General features: G+C 36.7%; 1 protein-coding gene across 3 annotated transcripts in view; it reads left to right on the top strand.

The window, feature by feature from the left end:
* LOC150088410 (1-phosphatidylinositol 4,5-bisphosphate phosphodiesterase classes I and II-like) overlaps window positions 1-19,531 on the top strand; it is a 1,046,313-nt gene that overhangs the window by 450,957 nt on the left and 575,825 nt on the right. For all 3 annotated transcript variants that reach the window (XM_090369498.1, XM_090369497.1, XM_090369499.1), the window contains exons 11-12: window positions 15,106-15,185; window positions 15,444-15,528. In XM_090369498.1, the coding sequence (XP_090225624.1) occupies window positions 15,106-15,185; window positions 15,444-15,528 (165 nt within the window). The remainder of the gene's footprint in view (window positions 1-15,105; window positions 15,186-15,443; window positions 15,529-19,531) is intronic.

Genomic DNA, 19,531 nt, shown 5'->3' with positions numbered 1-19,531 from the left:
ATGAACCTGTTTCTTTCCAGTCTTTCCTGGTTGACTGTCTTAACTATTCTGATTTCTCTCTTCAATTTAGTCCAACAATCTCTCATTCATTGCCAAATTGTACTCTGCCATTGATTGCCCAGAAATTCGGGAATGACTCCAGGGGCTTACATCTGGTGAGTATGGACTTGGCACACCCAGGGTCCTGAGCTGGATATCATCATTCTTCTCTTTCTTGGTGATTCCTTTCTAGCATAAGCCTCAGGCTTTCTTGTACCGTATGGCTAATAATAATAATAAGTGACCACACAAATGTTTAGCCATTTGTGTGGTTGCTTACCTTCTGCATAACATTTATTTCCAGTTTAATGTATCCTGAACTACAACTACATTTAATTTATTAACAATGTTAACCATCTGGAGAATTGTTTTAGTCATTTCATGTCAACTGTATGTACTTTATTATTACAATATTTGTCATTATTTTATTATTATTACTATTAGTTTTATTATACTTTAAGCTTATGTTCTTCTCTCTTGAAAACTCCTATAGCTGCTTCATTGATTGTCCCTGGGCTTGCTTGATATTGTCAGCATAATTCTGATCATTATAGGTGGTGCATCTTGACAAGACTATGTCGGTCTGTCACTTTGTCGATTATGCCTCTGGACAAACCTGAGACCATTGGCCTGTTTGTCTTTATGTTGACTCTGTATTGTATGGATTCCTGACCAAGAGCTAATAAATGGAATTTAATATGCAGAATATGTTGTCAATAAATTAGGAAGAGGTTTATGTGAAATAAGGTGTAATACGAGTCTTTGTATCAGAAACCAATGTTCCCAGGAAAGAAAGACAATAAGGAAGCTTGAAGCAGCAGAAATAAAGTAAGGGAAGATAGAACAGATTGCAGATGCCATGGTGAAATAAAAATCATAGTTGTGTGCTTGAATAAAAGTACATAGGATAGAGATATAAAAATTAAATAGACTAAAATCAATAGGACAAATATTAAGGTGCAGTTATTAGAGAAGAAATTTTTGTAAATAAAAGGAAAGATCTGGGTTGAAGCAGGGCAAATAATGATTGCAAAAATAGCAGGAAAATAAGTTATCATCATGAACTTGGTCCAGCTTAGATCTTTTAAGACCTGTTCCACTGTAGCTCTTGGAGGTGGTCTTGATCTTGCCATTGTGTGGGCAAATAATGATTGCAAAAATAGCAGGAAAATAAGTTATCATCATCATCATGAACTTGGTCCAGCTTAGATCTTTTAAGACCTGTTCTGCTGTAGCTCTTGGAGGTGGTCTTGATCTTGCCATTGTTGTCTTGGTCAACCAACATTTCTCTTGCCTGTAGGTTTGTAGTTAAAGGCTAATTTTGGGATCTGGTTTGGGTTCATTCTTTCTATGTGGCTGATCCATTTTTCCTGATACCGTTTTATGTAATTTACTATGTTATCTACTTTTAATTTCTCGTGGATATCTAAATTTCTTTGGTGGTCTAGTCTTGTAAAGCCTAATAATGGTCTTAAAATCTCATTTGTGCTGCTTCTAGTTTGTTGGCATCTTTCTTATTTATGACCCAAGTCTCACAGCTGTAGAAGAGGGCTGGTTTTGAAGTAACGTTGTGCAGTCGTAATTATGTTTCAGTTGTCATTTGGCGTTTAATCGTTCCATTCATTTTATTATATTTTTGTAGTTTAGTGTGGATGTCTTTCCCTTCATTTGATATTAAATTTCCCAAATAGGTGAAGTCAGATATTTGTTCTGTTATTTTATTATCAATAACAATTTTGACTCTTTGTGTGTTTTTACCACATAATCCCATTGATTTTGTTTTTGAGGTGGAGATTTTCATCTCGTACTTTGTACCTATTTTATTCAGTTCATTTGCTGCTATCTGTAGTTCATCTTCGGATTTTGCAATTGTAAGTTGATCATCAGCATATAATATAGTTTGAATTTTATTCCTGTTGTTCAACTGTATTCCGTTGTTAATTGTTTGTTTCCATTCTTTAAGAATTTTATTGATGTAGATATTAAATAAATTTGGTGAGAGTCGACATCCTTGTTTGACCCCTTTATGATGTTAATTGGGTCTGATAGTTGGCCATTAGAATATTTTATACAGACTTTTGAGTTTTTATATAGGCTTTGCATCGCTTTCCAGAGTTGAGTTGGGATATTTTATTCACGTAGAATCTGCTAAAGTTTTTCCCGGTTTACATTGTCATATGCTTTTTCATAATCAGTAAACAGCAGAAATGTCGGTAAATTGAATTCTCTTCTTTTCTCTAAAATTTATTGTAAAATAAGTTATCATGTTAAGTTATAATAAGTTATCATAACTATCATTATCAGAAAGTTATGTCTTAATTTATTTATGACAGTTTTTTTGTTTTTTAAAACATTTGTTGTAATGTTAGAAGATACAAAAGCATGTTATTTAAAAATTATTTGTGAATTATTGAATGGTGTATAGTATAACTTCAAATAATATAACTATATAAATAAATAAAGTAGAAAACTGCAGTGTAGTAGCACTGCAGTTTTCTACTTAATTTATTTTGACTGAATATGTGTAATTTATCTTTCTGCAGTTTTATTTATTTTGACTGAATATATGTAATTTATAAATATATATAAAAAAAAAGTCTTGTGCACATGTAGTACGATAGGTGTGCAACTAATGGAATGTACGTAATGTTGTAACTTTAGTTTGCATAGCAGTTGCTCCCCAACTCCACCATTGCTGACACCTTACTGTTCTTTTCTTGATGACTTGCCATTGTATGCTGACACTGGCTGCAGCTGGTCTTTCTGGTGTAGGACTGTAGCCCAGATGACTTGCCATTGACTTTAGCATTACCATTAGTAGAGGCATTTGATGCAAGAAAGCAAGCTTATGCAGCATCAGCCAAAAAAAAAAAAAAAAAACCCACTTCCACTTCACCCCTCTGTTCGTTCAAAATACCTGTCCAGCTGAGCCTTAAACTTATTTAGGCTATCAACCTCCAGCACAAGGGATGGAAGTCTGTTCCACCAACCAACCACCCGCTGGCTAAAGGCAAATTTCCACACGTCTATCCTACATCTGTCTTTCCTCAATTTGAATTTATGCCCTCTCGGGTGATTTTTCTGAGCTAGAGGAAGAATCCCATCAGCATTGAGCATGCTTAAACCATTCAAGGCTTTATACACCTCTATCAGATCACCTCGCTGGTGCCTAGTCTCCAGACACTGTAATTTGCAAAACTTAAGCCTTTCTTCGTAAGAGCACCCCTTTGTTCCATTCACTAATCTTGTTGCCCTTCTCTGTACTCGTTCCAGCAGCTCTACATCCTTCTTGAAATGAGGCCTCCAGACCTGTATACAGTACTCTAGGTGTGGCCTGACCATTGCCTTATACAATGGAATAATCACCTCCTTATCCCTGCTGGTCTTGGCGCATTATAGCCTTAGATGCTAATGCGCCAATAAAATTCAAATCAAATCAAATCAAAATCAAATCAACCTTATCCCTGCTGGAAAAATTCCTGTATATCATTGACAATACTCCATGAGCTACTCTTGCGGCCGTCTGCACTGCTCAGAGAACTTCATATCTGCCTGCACAACCACCCCCAAGTCCCTTTCATTCTCTACCACTGTCAGTGTAGTACCACAGAGTTGATACGTTGCTCTGGGGTTGCTGTTTCCCATGTGTAGTACTTTACATTTGTCAATGTTAAATTTCATTTGCCACCTCTCAGCCCATCTGCTCAACCTTTCCAGATCCTGTTGCAGCAGCATAGTGTCAGTAGTGTCCTTGACAACCCTGCCAACCTTTGTATCGTCTGCAAACTTGGACATTAAGCTTGATATACCATCATCAATATCATTTATAAATACAGAAAACAATAATGGACCCAACACTGAGCCCCGAGGGACTCCACTAATAACATTAGTCCACGATGAGCAGTGTCCATTGATTACCACTCTCTGTCTTCTCCCCCCTCAACCACCCCTTTATCCATAGCAGCAATTTGCCTCCAATGTCACACTGCTCCAATTTGTGTAGCAGTCTTCCATGTGCAACAGTATCAAAAGCCTTTCTAAGATCCAAGTATATAATATCAAAGTTATTCCCTGCATCCAGTTCTTTTTGTGACTGCATCATAGTATCCAATCAAGTTGGTCAGGCAAGACTTCCCCTTAACAAAACCATGCTGTGTCTGAGCTATAACTGAAGTCTTGTCTAAATGATCCTGCAGTACTTCTTTAACCAGTGCCTCCATTAATTTTCCTGGAACAGAAGTTAAGCTCACAGGTCTATAATTACTTGTGTCAGCCTTTGATCCTCCTTTGTGAATTGGGGTCACATTTGCACATTTCCAGTCTATGGGTACCTCCCCTGAGTCCAAGGAAGCTCTCATAATTATGGCTAAGGGTTTGCTTACTTCCTTTGCTGCCTCCTTTAATATAACTGGATAGATCCCATCCACCCCGGGTGCCTTTCTTGTGTTTATCTTCAACAGTTTCTCCTCCACTTTACTCCCAGTTATTTCAAGATTCTGTAGCTTACTCCTAGAGTTGAATACACTTCTGGCATTCCCCTTGCTGAATAACTCCTCATGTGTGAATGTCGATGCAAAATATTCATTTAGTTTGTTAGCTACCTGAGCAGGATCATCAACAGTTGACCCATCAATATCAAGTGGACCAATTTGATTCATCCCCTTCCTTCTAGAGTTTACATAAGTAAAGAACTCTTTGCTGTTTTTCTTTGCATCCCTTGCCAAGGATTTCTCGTAATCTGCCTTCGCCTGCCTAACCTCCTTTGTAACTTGGTTGCATATCAACTTGTATCTATCATAGGCTTCTGTGTCATGTGTTAATTTGTAAATATCCCATGCATTTTTCTTCTCTGCCATATGCCTCATTAGTTCATCTGACATCCATTTTGGTCTAAACCTTGAACAATATTTCTTAGTTGGTATGTAAAGCCTAGTAGCTTCCAAGATAAGTTCTTTGAATGCTTCTCATTTTGAATTTGCTGTTGGTAACATCATCAGTTGGTCCCACTGTATAGAATTTAAATACTGTCTCAGTCCATCGTAGTCGCCTTTACGGAAGCAATAACCCTTCCCTTTACCCCTAATGGTAGTTACCTGTTTGAGTAAATCCCACTTCAGCACACTGTGATCACTGCCACCTAGTGGTTCATTTATCTGCATATTCTTAATGCATCTGCTTATAAATTTATCTGCTTATTCTTGATTTGATTATCAGCAGTGAAGAATCACTGCTGATAATCAAATCAAGAGTATTACTCCCTCTAGTTGCCTCCCGAACATGCTGATGTAGAAAACAATCATCCAATAAATCCACAAAAGCCCTGCCAGAGCGTGAGTAACCAGCCCCCAAATTCCAGTCAGTATCTGGGAAATTAAAATCTCCCATTATAAGACTCTCTGATTTACTGGCCCACTCTATTTCCCTGTACAGTTCCTTATTATACTCATCAGAGTCATTAGGCCTATAGCACACTCCTACTCTCAATTTTGATCTCCCAATGCTTATGTCACACCAAACTGACTCAACACTGCACTGTCCAGCGATGTCGACTGGCTTCACTTTCTTGGTTTTTATGTGTTTCTTAACTAATAGCATAACCCCTCCCCCCTTCCTATCCTGTCTATCCTTTCTGCAGACGTTGTACTCCCCAAATTGCAGTTCTGCATCCCTTATATCTGTGTGACACCACGTCTCTGATATCCCAACAATATCTGCCTTTGATGTTAGCATTAGCATTAGTACAAATGCTAATGCTAATGCTAATGATAGGTGTGCAACTAATGGAATGTACGTAATGTTGTAACTTTAGTTTGCCTAGCAGTTGCTCCCCAACTCCACCATTGCTGACACCATACTGTTCTTTTCTTGATGACTTGCCATTGTATGCTGACACTGGCTGCAGCTGGTCTTTCTGGTGTAGGACTGTAGCCCAGTAGCAACCTCCACTTTTACACAGGGCACTCTGTTCCTATGACATCAAAGCCCTGAGTGTTAACCTCTCTTGGAACCTCTTTGTGGTTCCAAGGAGCATTCTCAAGAAGACTGTACAGCTTCCACTCCTATTTGTCCAAACTGTAAGGAAAACCACCCTGAATTTTCCAAAGCATGTGACCTTTGGAAAACAGGCAAAAAAATCCAGAAATATAAAATGGAACATAAAGTCACTTTCCCTGAAGCAAGAAAGCAAGTGCTACTAACCACACCTAGCCGATCATACGCATCTGTCACCAGAACCAGCCGCTCAGCTGCAACTCAAACAGATGTGTCCATAGAACCGAGCATTTCCTTTGCCACCTGGGCCAAAACTGTGTTATCATGCAATAAGAAACCTACAGTCAACGAAACCAGCAGTACGCCAATCAGCATCCCAACTGATGCTATCTCAACCTTGCCCAAAACAACAAAATCAACTACCGTTGAAAATCCGAAAAAGGTGAAGCCATGAAATAGCAACATGGAAACTGATGTTCAATCAGAGGATGACGACACAGTACTAGAGTTACATGCTAGTGATATCATGGATACAGGATGCCCAATCTTTCCCAGAAATGAAAAACCAAAACCAAGCAGACAGAAACCTTCTCAGAAAAAAGCAGTCAGATCAATCTTCCTCAAACAAATCCAACCAATGAATAAATTCCTACAATGGAACTGTAGAGGATTACGCAGTAATATAGACAACCTCAGTGATTTATTAACTCAAACTAATGCAGTAGGTGTGTGCTTACAGGAAACGTTTTTATCACCACACGCTTTTGTCAAATTCAAAAATTATACTATGTTTAGGCGAGACAGGGTTTCTAACTCTCCTGCTCGTGTGGGGTAGCTATACTTGTGAAATCTACAATTCCCTCAAGACATCTCCAACTACAAACCTCCTCAGAAGTTGTAGCAGTCCGGATAGCAATGGGAATATCGTTATCACTTTCATCCATTTATATATCACCGAATTATCCTTCCTCCCAGACTGGACTGGACAGTCTTATTACACAACTTCCATCTCCCTTCTGTTTACTTAGTGATTTCAATGGTCACCACCCATTGTGGGGATCCTCCACCATGGATAGTAGAGGCAAATTAATCGAAACATTCCTGATAGCCATAACCTGACTCTTTTAAATTCTGGCTCTCCAACTCATGTTCAACTACCTGCTGGTGCTACATCCACCATAGACCTATCCATCTGTTCAGCATCTGTTTTTCCAAGCATGGCATGGTTAGTGCTAAATGATCCATTCCACAGTGACCATTTCGCTATCATCAGTTGAATTCAAACACAGGTCGTGTGTCATGCCCTAAAGGCCGTACTTCTTGGAACTTCCAAAAAGCAGACTGGAAAACCTATTCCAGTTGTGTCATACTTGAAAAGCAATATGTACAGCAACAGAATCTTGGTGACGTAATTGACCACATTACCAGCCATGTGTTATCTGCAGCAGAAATTTCCATTCCAAAATCTAACCAGCGCAAAAGTATACACCAAAATCAGTGGTGGAATGAAGAATGCCCCAAAGCAAAGTGTGATAAAAACTGAGTTTGGAACCACTTTCTTAAATTCCCAACTACCGCCAACCTAATTGTTTACAAAAAACTCAGAGCTAAAGCGAGACAAATTAGAAAAAAAGCAAAACATGAATCCTGGATTAACTTCGCCTCATCCATTAACAAAAATACTGACACTCGAATTATTTGGAAAAAAATACAAGCACTCAATGGGAAATTTCTACCGCTGCAATCACCAATAAAACAATGGAATTGGCAGGAATTATCTTTCCCTACTGATATTGCAAATGCACTATCAGAGCCTTTTTATAACATTTCCGCCTCGTCCTCTTATGTAACATCCTTTCAACACATTAAAGCTAATGAAGAATGTCAAAAATTAAATTTTCAAACTAGACTCTCACTTCCTTATAACCAGCCTTTTACTCTAGTTGAGCTCAAGGAATGCTTAAGCAAATCGTCAAATAGTGCAGCAGGACCAGATGGTATTCACTACAGTATGCTGCGGCATCTATAGGAAGCTGACCTTGGCATATTATTACTATTCTATAACCGTACCTTTTCAGAAAATACTTATCCTCTGTCCTGGCGGCATTCCTATATCTGTGCTATTCCAAAACCAGGCAAAGATCCCACTCTGGTCCAGAACTACAGACTGATATCATTAACAAGCTGTTTAGGCAAAATATTTGAAAGGAAGGATGATGCATAAGAGGCTCACCTGGTTTCCAGATTCTCAGAATCTTCTTTCTGATCACCAATATGGCTTCCGTAAAAACAGATCTACCCTAGATTTACTTGTAAAACCTGAATGCAACATACGAAATGCCTTCATCATGAAACAGCACCTAGTGATGGTCAACCTAGATATTCACAAAGTATTCGATACCACCTGGTGTCATGGCATTATTAAATATATGCATCAGTTGGGGCTGAGAGGCTATCTTCCTCAAATCATACAGAACTTTTTAAAATTACGCACCTTTCAAGTCCGATATCAAAACGTGCTGTCAGCATCTCACATGCAAGAAGAGGGTGTCCCACAGGGTTCAATACTGAGTGCTACCCTATTTGTGATTCGGGTCAACAAAATATTGGAAGATCATCCAAAAACCATTCAAATTTATATGTATGCGGATGACCTCACTATATCCTGCCAATCACAAAGTATGAATACTATCGAAAGACAGTTACAAATTGCTCTATTCAAAATAGAAGCCTGGACCTTATGCAATGGATATCGTCTTGCTGAACAGAAATCCACCGCTACTCACTTCTGCAAACTATGATCACTTCATCCTGATCCTGAGCTAAAGATCAATAACATGCCAATACCTCTTGCTCACACTGCCCGTTTTCTTGGTCTGGTGCTAGATAGGACACTAAACTTTCAAGCACATGTGACCTATCTTCGGACCATCTGCTTGAAGAAATTGAATAGCCTCTGGTGTGTGTCATCTATGTCATGGGGCGCTGATTGACATACCCTGATCCATCTTTGTCGAGCTCTCATCAGGTTCTGTTTTGACTATGGCTCCCCAGTGTATGACTCTGCTAGGAAAACTATTTTACAGCAATTGAACACGATCCAGCACAGTGCTCTGAGAGTTTCTCTAGGGGCTTTCAGAACTTCCCCAGTTCAGAGCCTTTACATTGAAGCCCACGACCCTCCCTTACATCTGCGGAGGAAAACATTGCTTTTGATGTATGCCGCAAAAATCCACAGTCTTCCCTCTCACCCGAATTGGTGATGTCTGTACAATACCGAATGGGACTCATTTTACAATAGTAAACCAAATGAAAACAGACCTGCTGCACTTAGACTTAAAGAACTAACTCAAACATGGAATATTGAAATTGGCAATACATATCAGGACCTAACACCGCCTGATCCACTGTGGACAAATATCCCTGCAATTTACGATTACTATTTCAAACAGTGGGGAAAAAACACCTTGTTTCCCTTCAGTATTGCACAGTTACGTGAAACTCACTCTGCTTCTAATTCACAGGCCTGTAAGATCTATACAGATGGATCACAAACTGAGACCCAAATAGATGCTGCGGCAATCTTCCTGTCATTCACCACTTCTGTCTCATTACCTGTAGAATGCAGTATCTTCACTGCTGAGCTTTATGCTATTAACTTGGCTCTAGATCACATTACTAAACTTCTAATTTCATCTGCCTTAATATACACTGACTTGCTCAGTGCTGTCTCTGCCATAAATAGTAATACCACCTCCTCTCACCCTGTTATCAAACAAATCCATTCTAAATTACTTGTGTGTAATGAGTTAAACCAAACTGTGACATTCTGATGGATACCAGGGCATTCTGGTATAGCAGGAAATGAAAGAGCAGATCTTGCAGCCACACAACCAGATACCTCTATTTTACAGAATTGTCAAGTTCCATATTCTGATTTCAAACATATCATCCGTAAAGCATGTTACAATATCATTGTAACATGCTTTTGTAATGATAACATGGTCACTGATCTGGAGAGGTTATCCAGGAAACAAACTATACCAAATAAAACCAGAACCAAAGCTGTGGCTCTCCAGTTTCCGGAAAAATAGATGAGAAGAAACAATTTTAGGAAGGCTTAGGATTGGGCATACTCACCTCACTCACCTGTATCTATTAACTAATGACAGCACTCCCCAATGCACATCATTCCAAGTTCAACTGACCATTCGCCATTTGCTAGTGGACTGTCCCCACTTTCAAACTATCCGCTTAGACACCTTTAAGTCAATTTCTAATACGCAGTCATCAATAAATTTAATGCAGATTCTGGGAGATGATCCTAATAAAAAGGAACTATTTTCTTTCCTAAATCGGATAGGAATATATCATAAAATATAGTTATTGTTTCATTTTCACCATTAGAAAGACACAATATGGCCCCAGCAGCCTATGTATCATTAAACTCAACAACAACTATGACATCAAGTCAAAATTTCTGTGTAGAGCGGAAGGTTTCTCAAGGATGTTCTGAAGGCTCGATTTTGGGACTATTAATGTGGAATATGGTATTATAGGAATGGTTAGCAAAAATGTTTGGTAGGACTAGACTTATTACTGATGATTTAGCTATTTTAATTGAAGGCAATTCCCAAAGGGCTTTAGAGTCTTCTGCTGACCGTGTATTAAAGGATCTGTATAAGTGGACTCTTCAGAACAAGCTTACCATTAGTTCTTCTAAAACTAAGATGATTATTTTTAAGACTAAATTAGATCTAAACAGACCTCTTGAAATTAAAATTAATGGGACTCAACTTCCTCTTGTAACTGAAGTGAAGTATTTAGGAGTGACAATTGATTACAAGCTAAATTTCTCTGCACATCTTATTTATCTAGTAAAGTTAAGAAGTTCACTGCAGCTATTTTTAGGTATCAAGAGCAGAGTGGGGATTGTCAAGAAAAACCTTGAAGTTATACTATTCTGCAGTCTTCCTCCCTATGGTTACCTATGCTGCTGGTGCATGGTACCATAGGGCATTAATTGTTAAATTTAAACTAAAACTCATGTCACTGCAAAGGACATTGCTGTTGGCTATTCTACATGTTTGTCAAACAGTATCAATGGCTGCTTTGCAGGTATTAGCTGTAGTGTTACCATTGCACTTTTTCTTAGTATTTCAAGGGCTATGTTTTCATATCTCTAAACAGATTCCAACTACATTTATGGGGATTGAGATTGACACACAACAAGATGCTAAGAGAGAGAAACAAAGATGTTGGAATGAGTTAGCAAACAAATGGCAGGACAGATGGAATACATCCAAAGCAGGATTAGTGACTAAGAAATTTATTGCTTGGGTTTCTTATTTAAGGACATAAGGACAAATAAGTGGTTCTCTGTGAGCATGTTCAGCTCTTATATTTTACAGGACATGGTTCGTTAAATGATAAACTGTATAAATTTGGCCTGAGCAATACAGTTCTCTGTTTTTGTGGAGAGGCTGAGAGTTGGATCCATGTTTTGTGTGACTGTCCACAATATTTGGACATAGGACAGAATTTGAAACTACTGTGGGAACAATTTCTCACTAAACTTAGACTAAACTTATTGAAACTCCCTTTAATCTAAATGCACTTCATGTGTTTGCCAATCAGGTGTTTAAGCATTGAAAATTTTTACTGACACGAATGGCTTTGCAGGCACCTCCGTAGCCAGGTGGGAAGGAGCAGCAGTGCATAGCACAGGCTTCTTGATTAGACCGGGGTTCGAGCCCGTCGCCACCAAATACGGAGGATGTGGAAAGGTCAGGGAATGACCACCGCATATCCCGGAGCAATATGGCCTTAGTTGCTAATGCTCCTAAAAACCAAATAACTAACTAACTAACGAATGGCTTTGTATAGGTCCAGTATTTTGTAAAAATCAAGTAGACAACTAATAATTTTTATTAAGAAGAATGTATTGTATAAATACTTTATGAAGACAGTTGTGTGGTGAAGTGAAGGGTTAAGAATTTCAAATTCTATTGTTTGTTTGTTTTTTTTTAATTCCCTTTTCTTTTCCTTTTTTCTTTCTTTTTTTTTTAATTCTTCCCCTTTTTTTAGTTTCTTTTGTTTTTTAAATTCCTCTTTCTTTTTTCTCTTTCTTTTTTTTTTTTTTGGTCTCATAAACTGAGACCCTTAGTGTCCTATTTACTGGAGCCAGACCACCTTCCCATAGTGTGGACTCAGAAGCAGTTTTCCAGGTGATTGCTGCTCCTGGGTAACCAAGCGACCAGCACAAACAACACAATACGCACTAACTACACAAACCTTACACAACATGTCTGGCCCATTTTTATAGTCTATAAAATTTCAGTGACATGAGGTGGATTTGAACTAACATTCTAGGAGCTGCCCTTAACAATAACACATCCACATGTTCCTATGACTTAATCTCATTCCCAGCTCCTTTCAAAGCATTTCACCTGGAGAGTCCTACCATTCTAAATACTTTTACTCCTCTTAACACACTCCCCCCATGGAAGGTCGGTTGCCTTCTTAGGGATGCTCCCCTGTCCCTTTATCTTCCAATTTCCTGGTGGAAGTCTTCTTCTCATCTGCCATCTTTGCTTTCACCTATTATCCATAACTTGTCATCCCTGTACTCTTTTCCAACATAAACTCCCCCTTTTTTTTTTTAGGGCCCTCCCTGGAAAGCTCAGGTGATGCCAGGGTTCACCCAGCTAGAGATCTTTAATCTATACCTCCTGGCCCACCTCCCATGTTTGCAGATGTCAATTAGGGAATTGTGGGGTTCTGCAGGAACCACCACAGTCCCGTAGGCTGTGTCCAGATGAACAAGACCAACATAAACCAACTCAGCATGATGTAGACTGCACAATCCCACACACTGTCTGACCTTTACAAAGTTTGTATTGCATCTCAAAGCTATATTGCAGTGTTGGAGGAAACCCCCCCAGTGCCACTTGACCTGTAGCACTATACAGTTATCCCAGGTAAACACTAAATGGGCAACCCTTTATTGGCTGCGGGTCCTTGCGAGACTTTCAGGGCACGACTGTATGAACCACAGTCCTAACTAATTTTCTACCAATTTCCATAATTAAATGTTAAATGGATCTGTAAATAAATAAAATATGACGCATTCTTTATCAAATTGTAAACTTGTGTAGTGTAATAAATTATTAATTATTTTCCTGTTTCATTTTTGCCTGCCGGCAAACTTCTGGGAGCCTTGGAGGACCATAAAAAAACAAAACAAAAAGGGCCTCCAATACGAGGTATGACAAACTTTTGAGAATAATTCATTTAAAAATTTTATTTTGAAAATTGTACAGTTGTGAGGCCATTCCTTTAAAGTAGTCCCCGTCAGACTGTACACATACATTCCAGCGTAGTATCCATTGATCGTAACATTGCTTGTACTCACTTTCTGGTATCTGTTTTAATACCCACATTACATTACTCTGAATTTCAGAAACTGACTGAAAATGTGTTGCTTTCATGACTCCTTTTAGTTGAGGAAATGAAAAGAAGTCATAAGGAGACAAATCAGGTGAATACGGAAGGGTGCTGCAACATTGTGATCGATTTTGAAGTTAAAAACTTTCACTACAATGGCAGAAAGTGCGGGAGCATTGTCACGATGCAAAATTCATGATGAAGCAATATCAGGTCGAACCTGGTTGACTCGCTGTGAAGCCTTTCCAAAATTTGAAGGTAAAATTGTCAATTGACAGTTTCATTAGTTGGAACCAACTCTTTGTGGACGACTCCTTTTCAATCAAAAAAGCAAATTAACATGGTTTTCACTTTCGACTTAAACATTCTTGCTTTTTTGGGTCTTGGCGAGGAAGCTCCCTTCCATTGTTGACTTTGCCTTTGTATTTGCATACGGGGTCATAAGCAAATATCCAGCTTTCATCCTCTGTAATCACACGAGAAAGCAAATCTGGAACATCTTCAATGCTTTCCAACATCTCTTTAGAATGTCCCAACCAAATTTCTTTCTGCTCATTAGAGAGGTTTTTCAGTACCAGCTTTGCCACACTTTCCTCGTCAACAAATTTTTAGTCAAAATTAATCTTAACACTTTCCTGATTAATGTTTAGTTTTTCGGCAATCATTCTTGTGGTTAACTGCCTATCACTTCGAACAAGATCATGCACACCAACAATGTTTTCATCATGTTGAGTTGTGGAAAGACACCCCGAACGCTTAGCATCTTCAACGGATTCACGTCCTTCTTGAAACTGTTTTGCCCAATTGAAAATCTGTGGTTTCGATATGGTATCATTTCCATAAATTCGGTCAACTTTTCATAAATATCCGTTGATGAGTCGCCACTTTTCACCAAAAATTTTATCACAACTCTGCTCTAAATTGTGTTCCATTTTTCACATAACGCGGAACTGGAACACGTCTTTACACAAACCAACTTGTACAATGACTGAAATGGCTGACAACATTTACCCTTTGCATGCAGGTAGAGGCTTGTTCAGGAGGACGTAACAGTTTACAGTGTGGCCACTTCGACAGAAACAAAATTATTCTCAAAACTTTATTGTCACACCTCGTATGTAAGATTGCAATAAAAGCGATAAAATTATATAATTCTTTTTTAAATTTAAAATTGTAGATGAAAAATTTAGGAAAAAATATTTGTATTGACCAAATTATAGTGAGATTTTGGGGCTACAATTTTTTTTACCAAATTTTCGATATTATATTTGAGAGAATCTTAGATGTTGCAACTCACAAATTATTTTTGAAATGTATGTCGCTCAATCTTCATCTTGTTTTTGACTTAATAACATTCATTCGATATATATATTTCATATTTCATTCAATATATATATATATATAATGTGGGCTCAGAATAAGAGATGTTTACGAGAAGGTGTATAAAATACACCTTCTCGTAAACATTATTAATCCTCAACATATCTAATGACTTGATTTGATATATTTTGAAATTTTTTCCAAAGGTGTTAACTATCTATTATATGCACGAAGAATATGAAATTTGAATAAAAGCAGTGATATTTATAACAGTTATAATATTTATAACTTTGTCACATTTTGTTTTAGGAAGTACTTGAAGCAATTGCTGATTGTGCATTTAAGACGTCTGTTTATCCTGTAATACTCTCATTTGAGAATCACTGCTCGTAAGTCCCTTTCATTTTTTCTTCATTTATATATTTTTATTTGAAATATTTATGACACAATGAACATTATGATTAAAATATTATAATCATTGTTCCTTTTTGTTATAGAAGTAATTAAATATTTTTATCAATATATTCAATTTAGAGTAATACTTTTGGAATCTTACATTATTGATATAAAATACTCAGCAGTATTTTATATTGATATTTTATGTCTGAGTAGTTGATACTAATTTTATGAAAAATATACTCTTTTAGACCTAAACAACAAGCTAAAATGGCTATGTATTGCCGAAAAATATTTGGAGACATGCTGTTGACAGATCCTGTTGGATCTCATCAAGTAAGTATTTTCTGTTTATCATGCACACTATATCTTTTGTATTTGCATTTTTGGAGCACCAGAGTGCTTTAGCTTCTGGTACTAATAATCATGGTAAAAGTTAATTATCATTAATGATTTAAGAAACATGAAGTGTTTCTTGATGCAATGCTGGCAATTTCACACTCTGAAATCTTTCACATTGCATCAAGTATTCTTTTTGAAAGAATAGGTGTTTTGAATTACGTTGGAGACTGGGATGATTTTTTAAATGCATCTTCAGTTAGGGTTGCAGATAGCCAATCTCAGGCAAAGGAATAATTGTTTTCAGCCTTCAACATGCAAATCGACCCATGCACACATACACTTGCAGAGGCATAATACAGTGGTGCTCAAAAAAATTGCATCACTTGCAAAATTCACCGAATTTCTTTGGAAATATATCATATATATTTTGTAATAGCATTATCCTATTCAGGGCTCCCACTCCTGGGTTTTTCCACCCAGATCTGGGTTTTTTGATTGTCATCTGGGTTGATAGGTTTTTTTCACAAAAATATCTCATTATCTGGGTTTTTTCGGTAATTTTTAATTTTAAGTCAAAATCTATTTTTATTTCTTGTAAATACAATAAAATTTAATACATTTAATAACAGTTTACAATTTTCTTAATTTTATATTCTAACAATACTGATCATAATTTGTAATATCTCAAGTGCTTGTACAAAATACTACAAATGTAAAAGGATTTCAGAGTTTTTGCAGGGTTCTACACTATGAAATTACGCTTACATGTTCATACATGTTCGTGTTACTAACATGTATGCGCAGCCTATTGAGCAGGCGGAAGGCGGTCTTTACTGCACAGTCTTTCGTGATCGTTCGTGGTATTATTGCATTATTTGGTATGATTTTTACATTTATGTGTGTACTACATACAGTGATATAATAAATTTAAATTGTAGTGATTATTTCTATTTTATGTTAATGGATTAGTGATTTATTTTTTATTTTATAGAACATTTTAAATAAGATAACTGCTAATTAGCCATACCCACAAATTGCCCACAATGTCTGAAACTTGTTCCCCACAGAGAAAGATGAGTAAACGGTGATATACTCAACATTTTAGAAATTAATGGCTAGAAGATCCGGAATTAAAGGATTGGTTGAAAGAAGACAGTAATGAAAAAGGTGCGTCTTACTGTATTTGTTGTGAAATGAAATTAAAGAATGCCAATAAATCGATGTTACTAGCGCATAAAAATACAGTTAAACATAAAAAAAGTGCAAATATTGCTAAGACAAGTTCAACATTAGACACATTCTTCACAAAACGTAAACCTACGGAGAATGAAGAAGTAGCAAAGGCAGAGTTAACAATCGCTGCACTCATTTCTGAGCATAATATTCCATTTGCGCAATGTGATCACCTTATAGAAGCATGTAAGAAAGCATTTCACGATAGCAATATTGCAAAACAAGTTCAGATGAAGGCGACTAAAGTCTCTTATCTTATACAAGATGGCATAACCTATCATGAAAAAATATACATTTCTAACATATGCAGAAACAACAAGTTTTCAATGATAATAGATGAAAGTACAGATTTATCTTTATCTCAAGTTCTAGCTGTTGTTGTTAGATATTTTGATATTCAAAAACTTGATGTTGTAGATGTGTTACTTGACACTGTTTGTGTCGAAAATGGCACTTCAGAAGGGCTTTATCAAGCTGTAAAAGATCTTTTCATAGAAAAAAACATTCAAGTAAGTCATCTCGTTGGCTTTGGAAGTGATAATTGTGCCACTATGATGGGTACTAAGAGTGGGTTCCAGTCATTGCTAAAAAAGGATATACCATCAGTATTTATAATGGGATGTGTTTGCCATTCTTTTGCATTATGTGCTAGTCATTCAGTCAAGGTACTTCCATCATATCTAGAAACATTTATAAAAGATATCTCTTGTTATTTTTCCCGTAGTAGTAAAAGATTAAACAAGTTCAAAATGATTCAAGATGTTGTAGATACTGCTAAGCATAAAATCCCCAAATTAGCACAAACACGTTGGTTATCCCGTCGCAATGTAATAAAAATTATTATTGAGCAGTGGGATGCGTTAGTTCTTTATTTTCAGTCTCAATCAAAAATTGACAAAATCGATGGTGGAGGGAATATTTACAATACTATGATCACCAAAGGAACTAAGCATATGTTGTTGTTTTTAGGATATGTACTGGAGAAAATAAACTGCCTGAATATTGAATTTCAATCTGAGCATTTCAGATTGCACTTACTTCATTCAATGGTTTCAATTGAGTATAAAAATATTCTTAGTTTTTTCATAAAAGAAGAAGTCATTACTTCGTACAAGCTGGTTGAAATTGATCCAAGCAATGCAATAAATCATAAGCCTCTAAATAAAATATATTTGGGAGGCCGTTGTACGGCCTTATTAAATTCAACACCACTTGGTGACAGTGAAAGCAGGTTTAAAAATGATTGTTTAAAATTTCTTGTTGAACTTTGTATGGAAATCAGAAAAAGATTTCCTCTAAATGATGATGGAATTATCGCTAGTCTCAATGTTCTTGACCAAGCAGTGATACATGATCGTGCCAATTCGCCATCCTCAATTTTCCATTTAGCAATGCAGTTCCCTCACCTCGTTTCTGAAGACAAACTAGATCTTCTAGATGATGAATGGAGATCATTTCGTTTAAATCAAGATTTAGATTTCTCTTACAAAACCATCCCTGAGTTTTGGTATCTGTTACGTAATGTAAAAGATGGCTTTAATAATTCTAAATATGAGATTTTATCTAACTCTATGACCAGTCTAACTATTTTACCTCACTCTTCGGCAAGCGTAGAAAGAATCTTCTCCCAAGTAAACCATATAAAAACAAAAGCCACAAACTCCCTTAAACCAGAAACTGTGAAAAATCGACTAATGGCAAAACAGGCGATAAATAGATCTAATCAAAATTGCTATACATGGAAACCTAAATCAGAATTGGTAAAAGAAGTCATACAAGGAACTTGTCATAAAAGATACGAAGAACGTTTGAAAAAAATGAAAGAACTTCAAAAAATAAATGTGGAGGGAACTGAATGGGATGAAAATTCTGATTACAATTAAATAAAAGATATTTTTGCATGGTAAGTTTTGTCTTATTTGTGTTGCTATACTATATGATGAAAACTAGGTTTTTTTTGGGTTTATTTAAGTTGCAATCTAAGTTTTTTTAAAATTTGTGAGTGGGAGCCCTGATCCTATTGCATCATTCGTCTCTAGCAAGTGCTCTTAGATGATATCACAAGCCATACATGATTGCATCATTCTAGTGGCAGTATAAATATAGTGCATATGCAATGAGCCCAGTATTCTGTAGTATTGCAATGGCTAAGTTTTCACAATTAACACCATGCAGTAAAAGTATTGCTGCTGCATTGAATGCAGAGGGATATTCTATGCATGAAATGGTTAAAAGAATTCACTGTAATCAGTCAACAGTGGCATATTTATTATGAAACTTATCAGAAACTGGCAGTCCAAGCAGAAAGAAAGTGGATTTCCAAAAATACCTTCTGCAGCGCAGTTTAGATTTCTGGTCCATCTGTGTGCCCAAAAGATCCTCATGGACAGATCTTAAAACAGCATGGAAGGTGGGTTACAGGAATAAAGGCAGTGCAGGGGTTCCTTGCTATCCGAGGATAATTGGTTCCAGAAAATTTCACTTAAAATGGGGACCAATTTTTCGTAATGTGTATTATGCACTTGTACATAGTAAAAAATGGATTGAAGGATCTGAAAAAGGAAACAATTATTTTATTATATATTTTTTATTGGGACTGAAAAATTAAGCGATTATTTTATTAGACATTTTTTTTTTTATTATTATAATGTGTTGAACTTTGTAAAGTTAAAGTTTATTGAAGTTATACAGTACTATTTTTCAGTTTTATTAATAAAGAATGAATCCAGAGTTGTTTGTTTTTATTTGCCATATTTTTTCAGAT

The sequence above is a fragment of the Mastigoproctus giganteus genome, chromosome 3 (genome assembly GCF_048544385.1).
Source record: "Mastigoproctus giganteus isolate SK-2022 chromosome 3, ASM4854438v1, whole genome shotgun sequence".
Classification (NCBI taxonomy): domain Eukaryota; kingdom Metazoa; phylum Arthropoda; class Arachnida; order Uropygi; family Thelyphonidae; genus Mastigoproctus; species Mastigoproctus giganteus.
This window is presented reverse-complemented; position numbering and strand designations above follow the sequence as displayed.